Below are 18,159 nucleotides of genomic sequence, written 5' to 3'. Positions count from 1 at the left end.
CAGTCTCCCCCTCCCGAGTCGAACTGAATCGCAGGTTCGAAGTTCGATTTGTTGTGCTGTCCCCGAGTTACCGGGCGCGAGTTGTGCATGTTTTTCCAGCCGTTCACCAGTCCCCAAAAATTTGGAAACAAATCAAGTCGCAATCTCGTCCTGAATGGCAAGATTTGGTTTGGGCTCTGCAAATAAGAGTCGTTTCTTCACTCCATTTCAACTTCACTTGTCCCCCACAACTTCATCACTTCGCCTCACCCTAGCCACTGCCTCACCCTCGCCACCGTCATCCTAGCAGTGCACCAATCTCCTCCTCGCCACACACGCCGTCGCCAGCCTAGCCCTAGCCATGCCTGCCTCGCGCCCCTGCCCAGCACCCTGCGCGCGCCTGCCTAGTGCCCCTCGCCGAGTCGCCGTGCCACGCCCTCGCCCCTACCGAGCGCTACTGCACGTTCGTCCGCGCGAGCCTAGCCACCCCGCTGCAAGCTCGCCTCGCCCCACGCCCTGCCACACTCTCGCCTCGCCCAACCACCCCACACGCCCGCCATACTCACGTTCGCCCCCTTGCCCTAGCACCTCGCCCAACAGCCCCCACACCTCGCCTCGCCCCGCCCAGTCACCTCGCCCAACAGCCCCCACACCTCGCCTCGCCCCGCCCAGTCACCTCGCCCGGCCTCGCCCATCACCTTGCCCCAGCAGCCCCAACAGCTCGCCTCGCCCCAGCAGCCCCAACACCTCGCCTCACCTCGCCCGTCACCTCGCCCCAGCAGCCCCAACAGCTCGCCTCGCCCTGCCCATCACCTCGCCCCAGCACAAACACCTCGCATCGCCCTGTGCCCAAGCTCGCCCCTCGCCACCTCGCCCAAGCTCGCCCCACTCCATGCCACGCTCGCCCGAGCGCCCCGAGCGCCACGCTAGCAGGTCGATCCCCGTAAACTCTGCTCCCCCAACAACTTTCGTTATCGACTAACCAAATAAATTTTTCTCCTCCCAAACTCTGCTCCTCTGCTAGGTGATGCCTTAGCAGGAAAATTTAATTCTCTTCCTCCACTATGCTCCTCTGCTAGGCGACGCCATAGCAGGAAAATAACAATTCACCACCTCCACCCTCTAACTCCTCTGCTAGGCGATGCCTTAGCAGGAAAATAAAATCAACACCTCCACCCTCTAACTCCTCTGCTAAGCCGGGCCTTAGCAGGAAAATAAAATCAACACCTCCACCCTCTAACTCCTCTGCTAAGCCGGGCCTTAGCAGGAAAATAAAAATTCAACATCTCCACCCTCTAACTCCTCTGCTAAGCCGGGCCTTAGCAGGAAAATAGGAATTCAACACCTCCACCCTCTAACTCCTCTGCTAAGCCGGGCCTTAGCAGGAAAATAAAATTCAACGCGCCCACCCTCTAACTCCCCTGCTAAGCCGGGCCTTAGCAAGAAAATAAAAATTCAGCACCTCCATCCTCTAACTCCTCTGCTAGGTGACGCCATAGCAGGAAAATAAAAATTCAACATCTCCACCCTCTAACTCCTCTGCTAGGTGACGTCATAGCAGGAAAATAGGAATTCAACACCTCCACCATCTAACTCCTCTGTTAAGCCGGGCCTTAGCAGGAAAATAAAATTCAACACGCCCACCTTCTAACTCCTGTGCGAGGCGATGCCTTAGCAGGAAAATAAAATTCAACGCCTCCATCCTCTAACTCCTCTGCTAAGCCGGGCCTTAGCAGGAAAATAAAAATTCAACATCTCCACCCTCTAACTCCTCTGCTAAGCCGGACCTTAGCAGGAAAATAGGAATTCAACACCTCCACCCTCTAACTCCTCTGCTAAGCCGGGCCTTAGCAGAAAAATAAAATTCAACGCGCCCACCCTCTAACTCCCCTGCTAAGCCGGGCCTTAGCAAGAAAATAAAAATTCAGCACCTCCATCCTCTAACTCCTCTGCTAAGCCGGGCCTTAGCAGGAAAATAAAAACTCAACATCTCCACCATCTAAACTCCTCTGCTAGGTGACGCCATAGCAGGAAGATAAAGAGTCCACCTCGTCATCCTCTAACTCCTCTGACAGGCGACGCCTTAGCAGGAAAATAAAATTTTTCTCCTTTACTCTTCTCCTCTACCAGGCGATGCCTTAGTAGGAAAATAACATTTCTCTCCTGCCCTCTGCTCCTCTACCAGGCGATGCCTTAGTAGGAAAATAAAATTTTTCTTCTACACGCTGCTCCTCTACTAGGCGATGCCTTAGTAGGAAAATAAAACTTCTCTCAGCCCCAACTTTGCTCCTCTACTAGGCACAGCCTAAGTAGGAAAATAAAATTCATTTCATCATCACAATACAACAACGTCCATGAACTTAATATAAGAACTTGGCTTTATTAAATATCAACTGATAACGTAAGACAAATTCAAGAACGAAATACATCAAAAATAAAGTCAAGATTAATATTCTCTACGGTGGTAAGCATTCTCAGGCCTCTTTTAGAGCTTTACCCAGAGTTTCCATCAGTAGAACCCCCCGAGATCATATGAATCATTCCTCTCGTAGGGTGGTTATCCTCATTCATTCCCCCCCTCGGTTCGACGGGTCCCTGAGGAACATCTTGACCTCGACCTTCCCCTCTCTGCTCCCCGACCCTCTGATTTATCCACGGAGGGCCTTGACCACGTCTAGGGGACGAGCGAGACCTCTGTCGACTCCTGGATGAGGATCCTTCTCGTCTATCCCGCGAAGGCAATCTAGCACTGCTCTTAGCCCTTCGCGACTTCTCCCACCTCTCCTCGGGCTCCCTCACCTCCGTCACCTCGCCACAACTCCTATCCAGAGGAACATGTGATGAGAATTGTCTTCTGTCCCTAGCTTTAATCTCCTCTCTTTCCCCTGCGCCCCTCTTCCTTCCTCCTCCCTCCGCTCCCTCAACTCCACTCCTCCCAGGTCGCTGCTCCATTCTCTTATGCCGCTGGGCATCTTCAAGATTTATATATTTCTCAGCTCGAGCCAACAGATCATCATAGCTCGACGGAGGCTTCTTGACCAGCGACTTGAAAAACTCCCCTCCCCTCAGTCCTTGTGTGAAGGCACTGATCATGATGTCAGGGGTAGCCGCTGGTATTTCCAACGCTGCACTATTGAAAAGCTGGACAAATTCTCGCAAAGTCTCATTCTCTTGCTGTTTCATCACGAACAGGCTCAAATAATTTTTCTGGTGCCTCTTGCTGCTAGCAAATCGGTGCAAGAAGGCAGCTGATAAATCTTCGAAAGAGCGTATGGAGTTGGGCGGCAAGGAATTAAACCATTGCTGGGCTGACCTCACCAAAGTGCCCAGAAACACCCTGCACTTGACTCCATCTGAATACTGATGCAACAGAGCTGTGTTCTCAAACCTCCCCAAGTGTTCTTCGGGGTCCGTATGTCCATCATATTCTTCAACGTTTGACTGTCGGAAATTTTGAGGAAGCCCCTCTTCCAAAATGGCGAGGGAAAAAGGACTTCCCTTCTTGGGGGCTGCAGCTCTGTTTCCCAATTGGTGCCTCAGCGTCCGTATCTCCCTCCACATCTCTTCCATCTCCGGATTCTCCTCATTTGGGCGGGGTCGCGTCTCCTCCACCCTACTCTGACTTTCCTCCACATTCTCCTCTCGCTCCTGGCGAGCGATCTGATCTTCTGCAAACATAGACTCCTGATTCTTTTTCATGGCCTCCTCCACTGTCCGGGTGATAAATTGACCCAACTGTTCTAGGGTCAAGTTCCCCACATTCTCATTGGGACGGGGTTGCTCGACCCTAGTCTCGTGAAGGGGCTGCTCGGTTCTTGTCTCTTGACGAGGTTGTTCCTGTCTCGTCTCAATATGCGGTTGTTCCTGTATTGTCTCAGCATGAGATGGTTCAGGTCCCCTCCGAGGACGTGATGATGCTGAGGTAGCTCTTCCACTCCCTCTCTTACCTGCCATATCTACGTCTCAACTCAAAGTTCCCACAGACGGCGCCAAGTGATACTCACGGGAAATTTAGGGTCCGATCCACGCAAGCGTCACTAATCCAGACACGAATTCAAAATTACCCTGGGCCTGAAATCACAAATAAGACCGTTAGGAGGGGGCCAGGAGGGTGTCCTGGCGTAGCCCCTCCGACGCTCAAGTCAGAGACTGAGGATATATGAGGGGAGCAACTAAGGGTGCTGCTCAAAGCAATATAGTGAATATCTCAACTGAACACTCAAACCTGGTATTTATAGGAGAATACCTGGGCCCTTGGTGGGCCTGTCTTCCATTTGGGCTAGAGATGGGCCAAGGGTAGTGGGCTCATCCATGGGGTATCAATTATAAAAAAGAGTGTGTCTCATATGAGATCGTATCACGGATCCTAATCTGTGAGATCGGTCAACCATACCTATATTCATGATAAAAAGTAATACTCTTAGCATAAAAAAACAATATTTTTTCATGGATGACCCAAATAAGAGATCTGTCTCACAAATACGACCCGTGAGACCGTCTTACACAAGTTTTTGCCTATAAAAAATAGACAGATGCCTCTAGCTTATCTAAAAAACTTGACTACTGAGATATTGACAATAAAAACTCTAGAACCTAGCTCGAGGATTGAGTTTTGAATATACACATGAAACTCACTCTTTTTCGACTCTCACAAAACTCTATGAAACTGTTTCAAAGTCATAGATTAATTTTGTGAGATGGATCTCATATCCGATTCAACCCATGAAAAAATATTATTTTTTATTGTAAATATAAACTGAGCTGATTCGTCTCGAAGATATATATATTTGAGATCGTACGCAGGATCATATTCAAGAAATTGTTGCAATTTTTAATGGAAAAAAAAATTTTACTTGAAATTTTTTAAAAAAAAAAATAGAAAATGGACGATATTTCTAACTAAATTTAAAAGTAGAAATTGATGATGAGCTCATCTACAAGTAGATATCAAATTTAAGATGAGATATTAGAAGAATATTAGATATGATTTCAAAATAACATATGTCAAGGTCGATCAATGTGACGATGGGAGATAAACTTTAATATCGAGAGAAAAACAACCCATATTACCAACTATGCTCCCAAAAAAATAAATAAATAAAAATTACATTTAGATCTTTTTAATTACTACACCAAATTAATGTGAGAGTTTAAGAAATGGTTTTGGTCAAGTAAATTTTTAAATTTTTTTTAACAAATTTATTTTCCCTTTTGTGATCCATGTTCTAATATAATTTACGTTGGAAAAAAAATTTTGCACTATGTCCTGTACAACACTTAAATACTTACAAACTATAAACATGTGATGAAATGTAGAGATATAATTTTTTTAAAAAAAATATGAAGGTGTCATATTCTGAAATTAAACTGTATAAGAAATTTTATATCAAATTTCCTCTTTGTTTATCCATCTACTTCCTTTATAAAAATTTATTGAGATGATTTCATATATCAATTTTGTGATACAGATTTATATTTGAGTCACCCATTAAAACATATTATTTTTTATGTTAAAATATTATTTTTTATTGTAAATATAGACAGATTTGACCCGTCTCACGAATGAAATCCGTGAGATCGTTTCATAAAAGATTTACTCAAATCGTAACGGGTGATTGGCTAATATGTTTTATATTTTGCAGGATACTGTGTTAGTCCAAATATTTATTTGGTAACTATAATACTTACTAAATTGTAATAGGTATTAATTAGTAGTTCATAGATACCATGATGATGATACTTACCATGTGTGTGTACCATTATACATTTTCCAATCAATTTATTTTAAGGAGACGAACTTTTAAGAGTAGAAAATAACATGGATGCATTAATTCCCTATAAATACCGATGCAAACAGTCATGAAAATATGCAAAACATAGATGTTCTTGTTGCAGCCGTAAAAGAGTAAAAATTCGCTTCAGAATTAGAAATTGCACAAAACATAATACAGAATAATCGATATGTGCGGCACAGAGCAGGCGGTTGTGATAAGAAGCTCAAATGCTTCATCTGTTGCTGAAAAAAAAGAAAATGGCTCCGTGGAAAATCATGCTTTTGAAGAAATTATCAATCTTGATCAGTAAGTGTTTCCAATGGTGTGTTGCCCTGCGCATTCTTGATGGGTTTTCGTTGATGCTTGTGTGTTTTTGTAGTCGGCAAGATTATATACACAGTGCAGTAGGCTTCGTGGAATGTGAATTTGTGCTGCTATTCGCCTATTCCTACTGTTTTACTGATACGGGGTTCTTTTTTTATTGCGTGTTTATAATGTTGAGGCGAGGTTAATTATTCTGGAGATTGAAATATAACATTGTGTCGCTGTATAATGGGTGAGGTGCATGTGAATGGGCCTTTATATCAAAACTTCCCACTATGTATGTCTCACCTTTTGTGTTTCTTTATGTTTTTACTCTTTTAGTCGTTCTTACAATTGAAGGTTCTATTTTTATTTCTTTATTGATTGTTGGGAGGAAAAAGTTTGGCGTCTTTACTAGGTTCAAAACCAATACAATGGGTCCAAGATGTGATCTCTCTTTAGCGGATAAATTGAGAATGCCTCTAACTGTTTTTTTTTTTTGTTCCTTTTCATGTGACAGTGGTGATCCTACAATGTATGAATCTTACTGGAAGAAAGTTGGCAGCAAGTGCACAGTCACAATACCTGCATACCAATCTCTCAGTTATTTTGCCAACGCTAAGAACCTGTGCTGGTTTTTGGAGCCAAAACTTGAGGAAGAAATAAAGATGCTGCACAACGTGGTCGGTAACGCAATAGTCCAAGATCATTACATTGTTGTGGGAACAGGTTCAAGTCAGTTAATTATGGCGGCGTTGTATGCCCTTTGTGATTCTTTAAATGAGCCGAATCCTATCAGTGTTGTGTCGGCTGCTCCATATTATTCGGTGAGATTAAGATTCATCAAATCATTGCCTTAGATCTTGATTTATATGATTGAAGCAAAATGGATCAAGAAAAGAGTATACTGTTTCATTGTCCTGAGACAAGTATTTTCCTGTCTCGGGTTTTTGTTTCTAGCATGGAAAAGTTATACAATTGTGTTCCAATGATTTGGTGTGACGAAAATATTGCAAATCTTTACTAAACTCATTTAGTCTTTTGCGGTTTTCTTGCAGTCGTATCCTGAGGTCACGGATTTTTTGCGCTCTAGGCTCTTCAAATGGGGAGGTGATGCACGTAGCTTTGATGAAGATGGACCATATATAGAGATGGTTACATCTCCGAATAACCCTGACGGGGTTATACGTGTACCGGTGGTTAAAGGAGCTAAAGGGGTGCTCGTTCATGACTTTGCATACTACTGGCCACAATACACAGCCATCACGTCTCCAGCAGATCATGACATTATGTTGTTTACAGTTTCCAAATGCACTGGCCATGCAGGTTCACGAATTGGGTATGCCACAATTACTGTATTGCTAATCGATTAGCCAAGAAAAATCTAGTATGCAAACAATGTCCTTAGAGCTTATATCTCATTTATCTGTGCTGATTGTTGTTTGGTTTTTTTTATTCTATGAAGATGGGCTCTTGTTAGGGACGAAAATGTAGCTAAAAAGATGGTGAAATTCATCGAACTCAACACGATTGGAGTGTCAAAAGAAGCCCAACTCAGAGCAGCCAAGATCCTTGAAGTGATTTCTGCTAGCTGCCAAAGATTCAAGCCTCGTGACTTGAAAAATTTCTTCGAATACACCCACAATCTCATGGCTGAAAGGTGGAAGAAACTGCGGGATTCTGTCAAGAGCAACAAACTCTTTTATGTCCCAAAGTTTCCCCTACAGTACTGCCATTTCACCAGGGACTTCACTGAAACATACCCCGGTAACATATTTTTCCAAAAACAGAGAATTACTAAAACACAAAACATGTTACATGTACTGATCAATTATTTCCAAATATTCCACAGCTTTTGCGTGGTTGAAATGCAAGGAGGGCATTGACTGTGAAAAACTGTTAAGAGGGCACAAGATTTTGACGAGAAGCGGGAGGCGATTCGGTAGTGATCAAGAGTATGTTAGAATAAGCATGTTGGCTAGGGACGAAGAATTTGATCTATTTCTACAGAGGTTGTCTACTATTCACGGGGTCTCCAATAGAAATTCAGAGCTTTAAGCCTATATATGTTCACATGTGACTTTCGTATTTGTACTAGGAGTTTCTTTTGACTTAGACAGGACTTGGGCTTTGGAAAAGTTTTGCAACAGCATTTACTACAAATTTATGGACCACTTGGACCATTTCTAATCTAGAAATGTAAGGATAATTTTGTCTTTAAAATACATTAAAATAAGATATTAAAAAAGGTGGGGGTCAGAAATTTTTTTAATCAACTTATATGTTGTTAAACAATTTATTTTGATAGCTTATAAGTTGCTTTTTAAAAATAAATACTAAACAAAATTTCAAGGCTAAATAAAATTTGTTCCATTCAAATAATTTAGTTCTAGCTAGCTAGCTAATCCTATCATTGGTTAGAAGCAGAATAATTGATCTTTGGATCAAAGTCGGACCTTAAAAAAAGTGAAGAAAGTAAAAAAAATATGTTTAGGTTTATAGTTCATCAAACGTAAAATTGAAATCGAGATCTCAAGTTGAAGATTTATTTATAGCAAACCACTACCGGAAAGCCCAACTGAAAAAAAGGAGTTTGGACTGAAGGACCATTAAGCACTTTATTATATAATAATATTAATAACCTAGAGTACTAGAACAAACCCTTGGCCTAATTAGTTTCCCAGTTCACGTGATATTTTACATAATTTTAGAATAAGAATAAAAAAATATAATCTTTGCTTCAAGATGAAATCGCTCACCTTAGGCGCCCCTCACCCTCGGTCCGACAGGATTGTGAGAAGAGATAAATCATGATGACTCAGTCAATCAGTAGCAGCTAGACCTTATACTATGCCGCGTACAAGGAGCTCCCTCTCATTGGAGGGAATTTAACTCCCACACTGCCACTTGCGAGACTCGATCTCTGATCATTGCTCCAAGATTCACTGCTGTTGACCAACTGAGCTGCTCATGCGTGTAAAATATATATATATAATCTTACCTCGTGGAAAGTGGTGGAATGCAATATTTTGTTAAACAATTTAAATATGCAATAATATTCAATAAAATTCAAAATTATAAAATCGATTGAAAACCAATATATGATATTAGATTATATATATTATTAATTAATTAAAGTAAACTCAATAAGCCCGTTTGATTGGATGGATGTGATTTGTTGAGATAAAAAATTGTGATTATTAAAAACGTTGGATATGGAACAGTGAGATGTGATTACACATTGGATAAATTAAATTGAGATTATTAAAATAATTTTATTGGACGGGAATAATTATAGATAAGCACCTACATATTCACTTTGATTGATCATTTTTTGATTTGAAATTATGATTCAGTGACGAGTTATAATTTTGTGATATGTCTATAATTAATAATCTTATTTTTAGTTTGTGCTTGTAAAATTGAGATTATGATTTTTATTGAAAAATATAAATTATTATTGATTTACATATAAGTTATTTAAATTTACCAAAATTAATGGATATAAATATTATTTATTTCTAAAAATTAAATTAATAAATAGAGTAAAAAATTTATATGAATAAAGATAAAATAAAAATAAATGTATCAAATAATATCTTAAATTATTTGATTTTTATTCATGTTTTATAAATTTGAGTAGGCCTCTTGTGAGACGATCGTGAGACGGGTTGACCTGGTCTAGAGTTAAAGTAATAATTTTTTTGAAATGAAAGTAATACTTGTCATGGGTCGGGTTGGATAAGAGATCTATTTCATAAAAGTAATCCGTAAGACGGTCTCATAAAAATTTTTGTGCACAATTTTTAATAATATGCATTTCATATATTATTTTTGAGAAGTAAATGCATTAATCTTATTTTCTTCCGTTCTAAAGAGTATTAGTCGATAAAGTTAGCGCTATGATCCTATGTTTATCATAGGAAATAAACACTATCTTAATTTGATCAATTAAATTTAAGATTAGATGATAATTACAATTTAATCATTTTAATAATTAATTAATATAAATAAAATTTATATTAAATGTAGGCAAAAACTTGTGTGAGACGGTCTCACGGATTGTATTTATGAGACAGATCTCTTATTTGAGTCATCCATAAAAAAATATTACTTTTTATGCTTAGAGTATTACTTTTTATTGTAAATATGAGTAGAGTTGACCCGTTCACATGAGAGTCACTCTTCAATGTAATAGTGTAATTTCATGTGCAATTATTTGGATTGACGTTTGATAAATATTTAATATATAGATCAATTATAAATTAATGTTAAAGATACAACAATTTTATATTATATATCGATATTTACAACAATTATGATTTGAGCAAAAATTTGTGTAAGATGGTCTCATGGGTCGTATTTTGTGAGACAGATCTCTTATTTGGGTCATCCATGAAAAATATTATTTTTTTATTCTAAAAATATTATTTTTTATCGTGAATATCAATACGTTGACCTGTTACACAGATAAAAATTCGTAAGACCATCTCACAATACACCTAATCTATCCTTTGATATTTTATATTGAAATTATCATTAGATTTTGATAAAATTTGACGAGAAACTGCATCCGCAAATAAGAACTGAGTTTGAATTGAAGTTGAGCCACTCTTCATCTATCACAAACTCCAAAATATTTCCCTGAAATTCCAAAAAAATCCATCCAACCCTCTTCAGTGGTTGTGGTTTTGCCGCAGAATATATGTCTTCTCATCTTGCCACATAAACATGAATATCCACTTTACAAATGCAGATTTCGAAAAATATACCCAAAAAATAAGACATCATTTTGTTTTCAGTGGGTTTTTATGTGACAGAGCCCACCCAGGAGAGCTTCAGAGGTAGCTACGCTACTCTTCACGGTGAACATGCTCATGAGAAAAATAAACGCATCAAGAAGATATTTAGCAGTGCTCAATTATGCCAATCGGTGTTTGTTTGTCCATGGGGGATATAAGTCTGGGTTTACGTTTATAAAGATTGATTTTTTCCCCCTCATTTTCTTGATCGGTTGTGTGTTTTATGTGGTGGCCGACCCAGAAACCCCGGGATTGTGGCTCCACGGAATCGAGGCGTAACTTATATGTTTTAGAAGATTTAAGCATTAGATTTTCATTCTTCCACCGGCCCATTGGGTCCGCCCCTGGCTAACTGTGATTCGATTAGAGCTCCACGTGAAGGAAAAAAGTATTTATATCTTCTTTTGATTGGAGAATGATTTGCTAGTGTGTATGTGTTTTGTTTTCTTTGTGATCATTTTTCCCCGTATATCTTAGTTTGTCTGAAATTCTTGAATAGTGCTTAATTAAATTCCATTGAATTAATAATTCGTTTAAGAAAGCTCGTTTAAAATTTCTTGCTTCTTTAGCAATCCATGGACTTTTTAGATGCGTTTGTTTAAAAGTATTGCTCGTAAATGGGTTACTGTGAAAGAGTTTGTATCTCTGTTTATGGGGGATGCCAAATATGCTATTGGAAATGCGAGTTTTAGCCATTCTCATAATTTGTCTTGCATATTCACACCTTATTCCCAGACCAAATAAATGAATTTCTTTGCACAATTTTCAGGTGCATAGCAATTAGCTCTCCGTATCTGATAATTTGCCCGGTTGTGAGAAAGCTCGCGCTGCATCATGTCGTCCAAGTCAATGGATTACGAGAATTTGAATGAAAATGTCAAGAAATGTCAGTATGCTGTCCGAGGAGAGCTGTATCTTCGTGCTTCTGAGCTTCAGATGGAAGGGAAGAAGGTAAATTTTACCTGTTACAACAGAGGGCTTATAGTACCATTTTTGTTACTAAATGGCTTTTTTTATCCCCTTGAAAATTGTTTCAAATATGATGGACTTTAGTTGATGAATATAAATGAAAGTATTCGACAGACATAAACTAAAAGAATTATCTACTGGTGCTTCTCTCGCGGTCTCACAATCTCGCTATTCTGACTGCAGATCATTTTCACCAATGTCGGCAATCCTCATGCTCTCGGGCAGAAACCTCTCACCTTTCCTCGGCAGGTTTTAGATAGTGTGGGTGTGTTTCTCTGTTGTTTTTGCCACTGTGGTTTGTTTATTTAGTAGAAAGAACGATGCAGGTGATTGCCCTCTGCCAAGCTCCATTCCTGCTCGATGATCCAAACGTGGGGCTCTTATTTCCTGCTGATGCTATTGCTAGAGCCAAACATTATCTTACAATGACTCCAGGGGGTCTAGGTAACATTTGAAAAGTTTCACTTTTTGTTCTGTTATAGAACCTGTATAATGTATCTGAATCTGCTTGTCTTGTCAAGATTGAATTTTCCACGTAAAGGAAATGCATCAAGAATAGCTGAATTCATTATTAAGCATGACATTGTTTAGTGGGTCGTTGTAACATGGAAGATGGTGTAAGTTAAGGCCAATCAAATATTTATAATTGATCAGGTGCTTACAGCGATTCACGTGGACTTCCTGGAGTGAGGAAAGAAGTTGCAGAGTTCATTGAGAGACGTGATGGGTATCCCAGGTTGTAATACTTGAATTCTTAAGGCTTTTTTGTACTGGATTTATTGATTTCAAATTGATTATTTAAATTGTTGCATCCATGGCAGTGATCCGGAACTCATATTTCTAACAGACGGTGCCAGCAAAGGAGTCATGCAGATTCTAAATGCCATTATTCGTGGCCCGGTTGATGGGGTAATTTTCCTTGGATCTTCTTGTACCCTTGTGCATTTTATGCTATAAGATTGCTGACAAATTTGTTTCATAGATTTTGGTCCCTGTCCCACAATATCCTCTTTACTCAGCTACAATATCTTTAATGGGTGGTTCTCTGGTTCCATATTATCTTGAAGAGACTGCAAATTGGGGTCTTGACACTGTGAACCTTAATCAGTCCATTGCAAAAGCTCGGTCTCAAGGAATTACGGTATGCATTATTTTGTTTTCTTCTTGACATTGACGTAAAAAAAATCTGATTAGTTTTTCTATTTTGCATCTTCTAACTTTTTGGTTGTGGTAAGGTAAGAGCCATGGTGATCATAAACCCTGGAAACCCTACTGGACAGTGTCTGAGTGAAGCAAATCTCAAAGAAGTGTTGAAATTCTGTTACCAAAACAATTTGGTATTGATTGGTGATGAAGTGTATCAACAAAATGTGTACCAAGATGAGCGCCCATTCATAAGTTCAAGGAAGGTATATATAATCTAATGTTAAATGCTATCACATAATTTTCTTAGATCTTTTATGCGCTGATGGCTTCTCGTTGTACAATACTCTAAAGGTTCTGATGGATATGGGACCACCAATAAGCAAAGAGCTTGAACTTGTTTCTTTTCACACTGTCTCGAAAGGTTATTTTGGAGAATGCGGGCAACGTGGTGGATACTTCGAGATGACCAATATATCTCCAAAGGTTTAAAGTGAAATATTAGATATTACATAACATCTCAAGGTTTTAAGGCCTTAATCTAGCAATATGTCTGCAGATATTCATGTATATACATACAGGATTTTAGTTCCTTTCTCATGATTTTGCCTTTGGTTATTTCAGACAGTAGATGAGATATACAAGGTTGCCTCCATAGCACTCAGTCCTACCGTCCCTGGACAAATATTTGTAAGTCAAATGATGCATATTTGAATGACGTTTAGGTTGTGCTTGGATTGGTAGATTTGAAGTGATGTGTTTCAAATTTCTTGACTTATGGTGTCATTTGAAATTCATTCGTGAACTCCTTACTCAAATCAAACCCCTTCTCCACAAATTCTATCAATCCACGTGGAACCTTATGAATTATCAGACAAGACAAATCTGTTAAGGTAATTTCTCCGGCTTACATTTAAAAAAAACGGAGCTAAAATCTCGTTTGTTGTATTATTCCGTTTGTAGATGGGACTTATGGTAAATCCTCTTAAACCTGGAGATATCTCATACGAAAAATTTATTAGCGAGAGGTATGTTTTTTGTATCCATAATCATATATGCAAATGTGGGACCTCTCATGATTGTTTTTTGGTCCCTATTCAGCAATGGTATCCTAGAGTCATTGAGGAGGAGGGCTCGGGTGATGACAGATGGATTCAATAGCTGTAGAAATGTGGTTTGCAATTTTACAGAAGGTACAGTACACTTAGGGTTCGCGCTGGTTTGTAGGACGTGATAATTGAATGATTAATAATTTGATTGGTAAATGTTTGATATGATAAGATAGTTAATTTGAGAGATATGTAATATCATGTGGTGTGAAATTAAGAAGATAGATAAATTCATGATAAGTGTGCTAAAGACCAAAATACCCTTCATCTTAATATTTATTTTATTTTCCAATATTGTTTTTCTTCCCCAAACCTACGGCCTGTTCTCCCAAAAATCAGACGCCAAACCCTCTCCCTTCCGTTCGTCCGTGAAGAATGAGAACCATGTGCGACATACTACTCCTCAGTTGCAGAATGCGGCTACTGCGCTACTGGGGTCGGTGAATGTTGCCGCTGCTCCGGTTTTTGGGCCTGTTGTGGGGGGGATCCCAAGAGGCCGTGGACGTCCCCCTAAACAGGGTGGGGTCAAACGCGGGCGGGGTCGCCCGAAAGTAGGGGGTGGCGTCCAGGCTATTGTTGGGAGGAGCAGGGGAAGGCCTAAGAAGAACGCTGCTTCCCCTGTCATGGCCGGGAACGGCCGAGGCCGTGGCTGTCCGCGTAAGGTGGCTAATGTAGGGGGAGGGTTGGCGGCTGTTGATGGTGGGACAGTGAGTTCTATGGCATTTGGGGTTGTTACTGGCGGTGCGTCGATTGTAGCAGGTGGTGGACTTTCTCAGGTGGCTGGGAAGCGCAGGGGGGCGGCCACCAAAGGAGGCTGGTAGGGAGGTTAAAAAGCGTAGGAAGCTTAGTGGCAAGCATCAGGGGTATTTTGGTGATTTAACTTTTTGGGGGTGGCCGGATAATCACTATCATTCTTGGAAGCATGGATTTATTCTCTACCACAAACAGTAAAATTGTCAAGAAAATAGTCAATGTCAAATCTAATAATTGAAACAAACAACTTATTCATAATCAATCCAACCTTTATACTACCTACCAAATTGGCCCTTAAGAGATTATGAAACCAATTACCTATAGTTTTCAATTTTCTTGACCAAAGAAAATTTATTGATTCGATTGTAAATGTAATTCAGGTGCCATGTATTCTTTCCCACAAATACGGTTACCGTCGAAAGCGATAGAGGCTGCTAAAAAGGCTGGTAAAGTACCTGATGTTTTCTACTGTCTCAAACTTCTTGAAGCCACAGGCATTTCCACGGTCCCTGGTTCAGGTTTTGGGCAAAAGGAAGGGTGAGTTTATCCATACTTCACCAATATTTGTGTCCTCACGGTCTAGTTTATGAGAATTGCATTTGAAACGATGCTTAATTGAGCAACCTCTTACCAGGGATTTTCATTTGAGAACCACCATCTTACCAGCTGAGGAAGATATGCCTGAAATTATGGCGAGTTTCAAGAAATTCAATGACGAATTCATGGAGCAGTATGAAGATTACAAAGGCTATTCCAGAATGTAAAAGGTTATGGATGTCTTGCATGTTGCCTTCACGTAGTGAATCTCACACTACCCTGTTCAAAAATTTGTCATATGCTGTTACGTTTTATCTCATTTTGTTCAAAAAGACATGAATCTTACAGTTACCTTATGCTTAATAGAATTGTAAAATAACTCAGCTCTGTCGAATATTATACATTCTACAGACAAATTGGTGGGCTTCCTGTTATAGCATATTAGTACATATTGCCTGGCTTTGAGGTTGGTTTGGCACGACATCTGAGGAGCATACAACTACCCAATTTTTCTTGGCCATACAGAAAACATTCACCCACGTTTTCTTGACCATGATGAAAAGTTGGAGCATTGGATGCTCCGGAGGTAGTACCCCGAGGGTAGCTTGTGTTAACCGGCATCAACCTGATTTTGTTGTTGCTCCGGCGAATTTCCCCTTATGATTACATGATATAAATTTATCAGGACCATTAAAACACAAGTTTTCTTATAATTTCTAATTAATTCGTGGTCCATCTTGGGGCATAAACGCGTTCACTTTGCGGGCAAACTCTCATATTTGATTTATGAGAAAAGTGCATGAACGTACGTGTGAACAATTAATTACGTTTAAAGAAGTATTTAATCGGTTTATTCCTGAATCCATTAACTTAATTAATTTTCTCGACTCTTGGTATCACGGGTGTGGGTCACATTGACTTGTCAAAATATTAGTTATTCAATAATCCAAAATAAAATTTTATGTACCAACTTATATAGAATTAAAAGAGTTTGTAAAATATTTTTTTAATGAATTCAATAATTATTTCATAGCTCGAAAAAAATAATAACCTTCACGGTCCTAGTAGGTATCTTCCACTATATATACCACAAAACTCAATTCTGAGAAATTTTATGATACTCAAACTTCACCTTCGAACCAATAAATATTCAACCTTTTCCAAGTTCCGACCCTTGTGGTCTCAAGATATTTCATGCGTATATTTTCAAAACTCTTCGAAAATCTCGATACGAAGGTAAGATGGGTATTTCGGAAAAGACCAATCGACCCGAGGAAGATGCTGCGGAGACCGAAAGACGTGGAATGGCTGTCCTATCTCTGAGCAGTCCAGTGAAGCCCATGATAAAGGCGGAAACATTGGAGGAAAAAGATGAGGATCATGGAGAAGAAGATGGTTCCATGACTCCAACTTCTCCAAATTCGAAAATTCCGAGAGTACTGCAATGCCCGCCGGCCCCAAGGAAACGAAAACCATCTTCTCCCATTCGCTATCATCATGGGAAAGGCCAAAGAATTTCCAAACGCCTGTGTCGGAATAGTTTTATCTAACTCTCCACTTTATATACGTATTGATTCTCAGAAAAAAAATTTAAACGAGTAAATTTCTGAAGTTCTTTTTCTCCTTTTTTTATTTGTTTTTGAATTTCTTTGTCCCGTTCTATGGTACGAAGTCCTTCGATCATCTCTTTTTCTTCTCATAAACAAATAGTGGAAGTTTTAAAATAGGATCAAATTAAATTTATTTTTCGATAAATCTTCTATTGACGATCAACGTTTGTTGGATTCTTGTATGCGGCGCTTGGTTATGGCGGGTACATTGATGCAAATATTTGGTAATTAGATTTTCTTTCTTTATTTGATTTGATTTGAATAAATTCTAATTCATTCAGTGATCTTCGTGGGAATTTTTCTGATCGTGTTTCCATTTAAATGGCAACGGCAATCTATATAAAAATAAGGGGAACTTAGGATTGAGTTAATTGTATTTTTTTTTTAGTCTTGTTAACGGTAAATTTATATTTTTTTTATAACGTGAATTTCGTATACTCCTTAAACTTATATTTTTTCTTTCAATTTTGTTCTTGTCATAGTGAATTTTCAATTTTAAACTTGTATGTATATGTATATTCATTTTTATTCCTTTAACTCGTATATTTTTAAATTTTTGGTTTTTTTTTTCTTTTTTTTACAGAAGACAAGATGAATGAGTCAAAAAATGACCAAAAAAACATACAATTTATAAGCCTAAAAATGAAATTTCAATGACCGAAAATGAAAAACAAAATAAGTTATATGACTAAAAATGAAATTAAATATTAGCAAGACAAAAAATAAAAAAATACAACTTATATGACTAAAAATGTAATTTTCTCCCAAAACATAAATTATGATCCAGTCTCTCAAGATTTTGTTTGAACTCTCTGCCCACATGTGTTGTCTATTTCAGGTTGACCTTTTTTGGGTAAAAAATAAGTACTTATCATTGAAATTGTGCAATAATAATATACAAAATAAGTACTTATCATAGCACTAATATTACAAATGTTGGTCTAAAACATTCAAACTAAAGCAAAGTTTTTTTCAACTATTAATATCAATCGATTTACTGTAAGGCCCGAGAATTTGATTACCGTAATTTGAAATGATTTGGGTATAATTACCGTAATCTTAGATTAATCTGGAATGATTTCTTGATTGATTGAAGTGATTATAGACGGAACGGAGTGGACCGGGAAAGACGAAAACAGACACGGAATATATGTGCGAGGGTGTGCATTTGCGCACATGC

The 18,159-nt window shown here is 38.9% G+C and overlaps 2 protein-coding genes across 3 annotated transcripts; both read left to right on the top strand.

The window, feature by feature from the left end:
- The first annotated feature begins 5,798 nt into the window (after positions 1–5,798).
- On the top strand, positions 5,799–8,239 carry LOC140816512 (L-tryptophan--pyruvate aminotransferase 1-like). The gene is made up of 5 exons (XM_073175839.1): positions 5,799–6,059; positions 6,577–6,883; positions 7,115–7,395; positions 7,522–7,823; positions 7,909–8,239. Exons 1-5 carry the CDS (start codon positions 5,941–5,943, stop codon positions 8,112–8,114), a joined length of 1,215 nt encoding a protein of 404 aa, XP_073031940.1. The 5' UTR covers positions 5,799–5,940; the 3' UTR covers positions 8,115–8,239.
- Positions 8,240–10,689: 2,450 nt separating this feature from the next.
- Positions 10,690–15,829, top strand: LOC140816242 (glutamate--glyoxylate aminotransferase 2-like). 2 transcript variants are annotated; one of them, XM_073175365.1, is made up of 14 exons: positions 10,690–10,900; positions 11,628–11,809; positions 12,011–12,076; positions 12,154–12,271; positions 12,482–12,563; positions 12,649–12,736; positions 12,810–12,968; positions 13,063–13,236; positions 13,325–13,456; positions 13,595–13,660; positions 13,934–13,998; positions 14,072–14,163; positions 15,213–15,369; positions 15,467–15,829. In XM_073175365.1, exons 2-14 carry the CDS (start codon positions 11,693–11,695, stop codon positions 15,594–15,596), a joined length of 1,446 nt encoding a protein of 481 aa, XP_073031466.1. In that variant the 5' UTR covers positions 10,690–10,900; positions 11,628–11,692; the 3' UTR covers positions 15,597–15,829. The 2 variants fall into 2 exon arrangements, with proteins under 2 accessions (XP_073031466.1, XP_073031467.1); XM_073175366.1 differs by having other exon boundaries at positions 10,690–10,921.
- The last annotated feature ends 2,330 nt before the right edge of the window (positions 15,830–18,159 follow it).

This window comes from Primulina eburnea, chromosome 16 (genome assembly GCF_022965805.1).
Source record: "Primulina eburnea isolate SZY01 chromosome 16, ASM2296580v1, whole genome shotgun sequence".
Lineage (NCBI taxonomy): Eukaryota > Viridiplantae > Streptophyta > Magnoliopsida > Lamiales > Gesneriaceae > Primulina > Primulina eburnea.
The sequence above is the reverse complement of the archived record's forward strand: the minus strand, read 5'-3'. Positions and strand labels throughout refer to the sequence as shown.

What these genes read in the sequence shown, in the direction of transcription:
- LOC140816242 (XM_073175365.1), top strand. Translation starts at nt 11,693, where the DNA reads ATGTCGTCCAAGTCAATGGATTACGAGAATTTGAATGAAAATGTCAAG. An exon ending in CCGTCCCTGGACAAATATTT is followed by an intron (nt 13,661 to 13,933) that starts GTAAGTCAAATG and finishes TTCCGTTTGTAG; the next exon opens with ATGGGACTTATGGTAAATCC. An exon ending in GGTTTGCAATTTTACAGAAG is followed by an intron (nt 14,164 to 15,212) that starts GTACAGTACACT and finishes AATGTAATTCAG; the next exon opens with GTGCCATGTATTCTTTCCCA.
- LOC140816512 (XM_073175839.1), top strand. Translation starts at nt 5,941, where the DNA reads ATGTGCGGCACAGAGCAGGCGGTTGTGATAAGAAGCTCAAATGCTTCA. An exon ending in CGGCTGCTCCATATTATTCG is followed by an intron (nt 6,884 to 7,114) that starts GTGAGATTAAGA and finishes GTTTTCTTGCAG; the next exon opens with TCGTATCCTGAGGTCACGGA. An exon ending in CTTCACTGAAACATACCCCG is followed by an intron (nt 7,824 to 7,908) that starts GTAACATATTTT and finishes AATATTCCACAG; the next exon opens with CTTTTGCGTGGTTGAAATGC.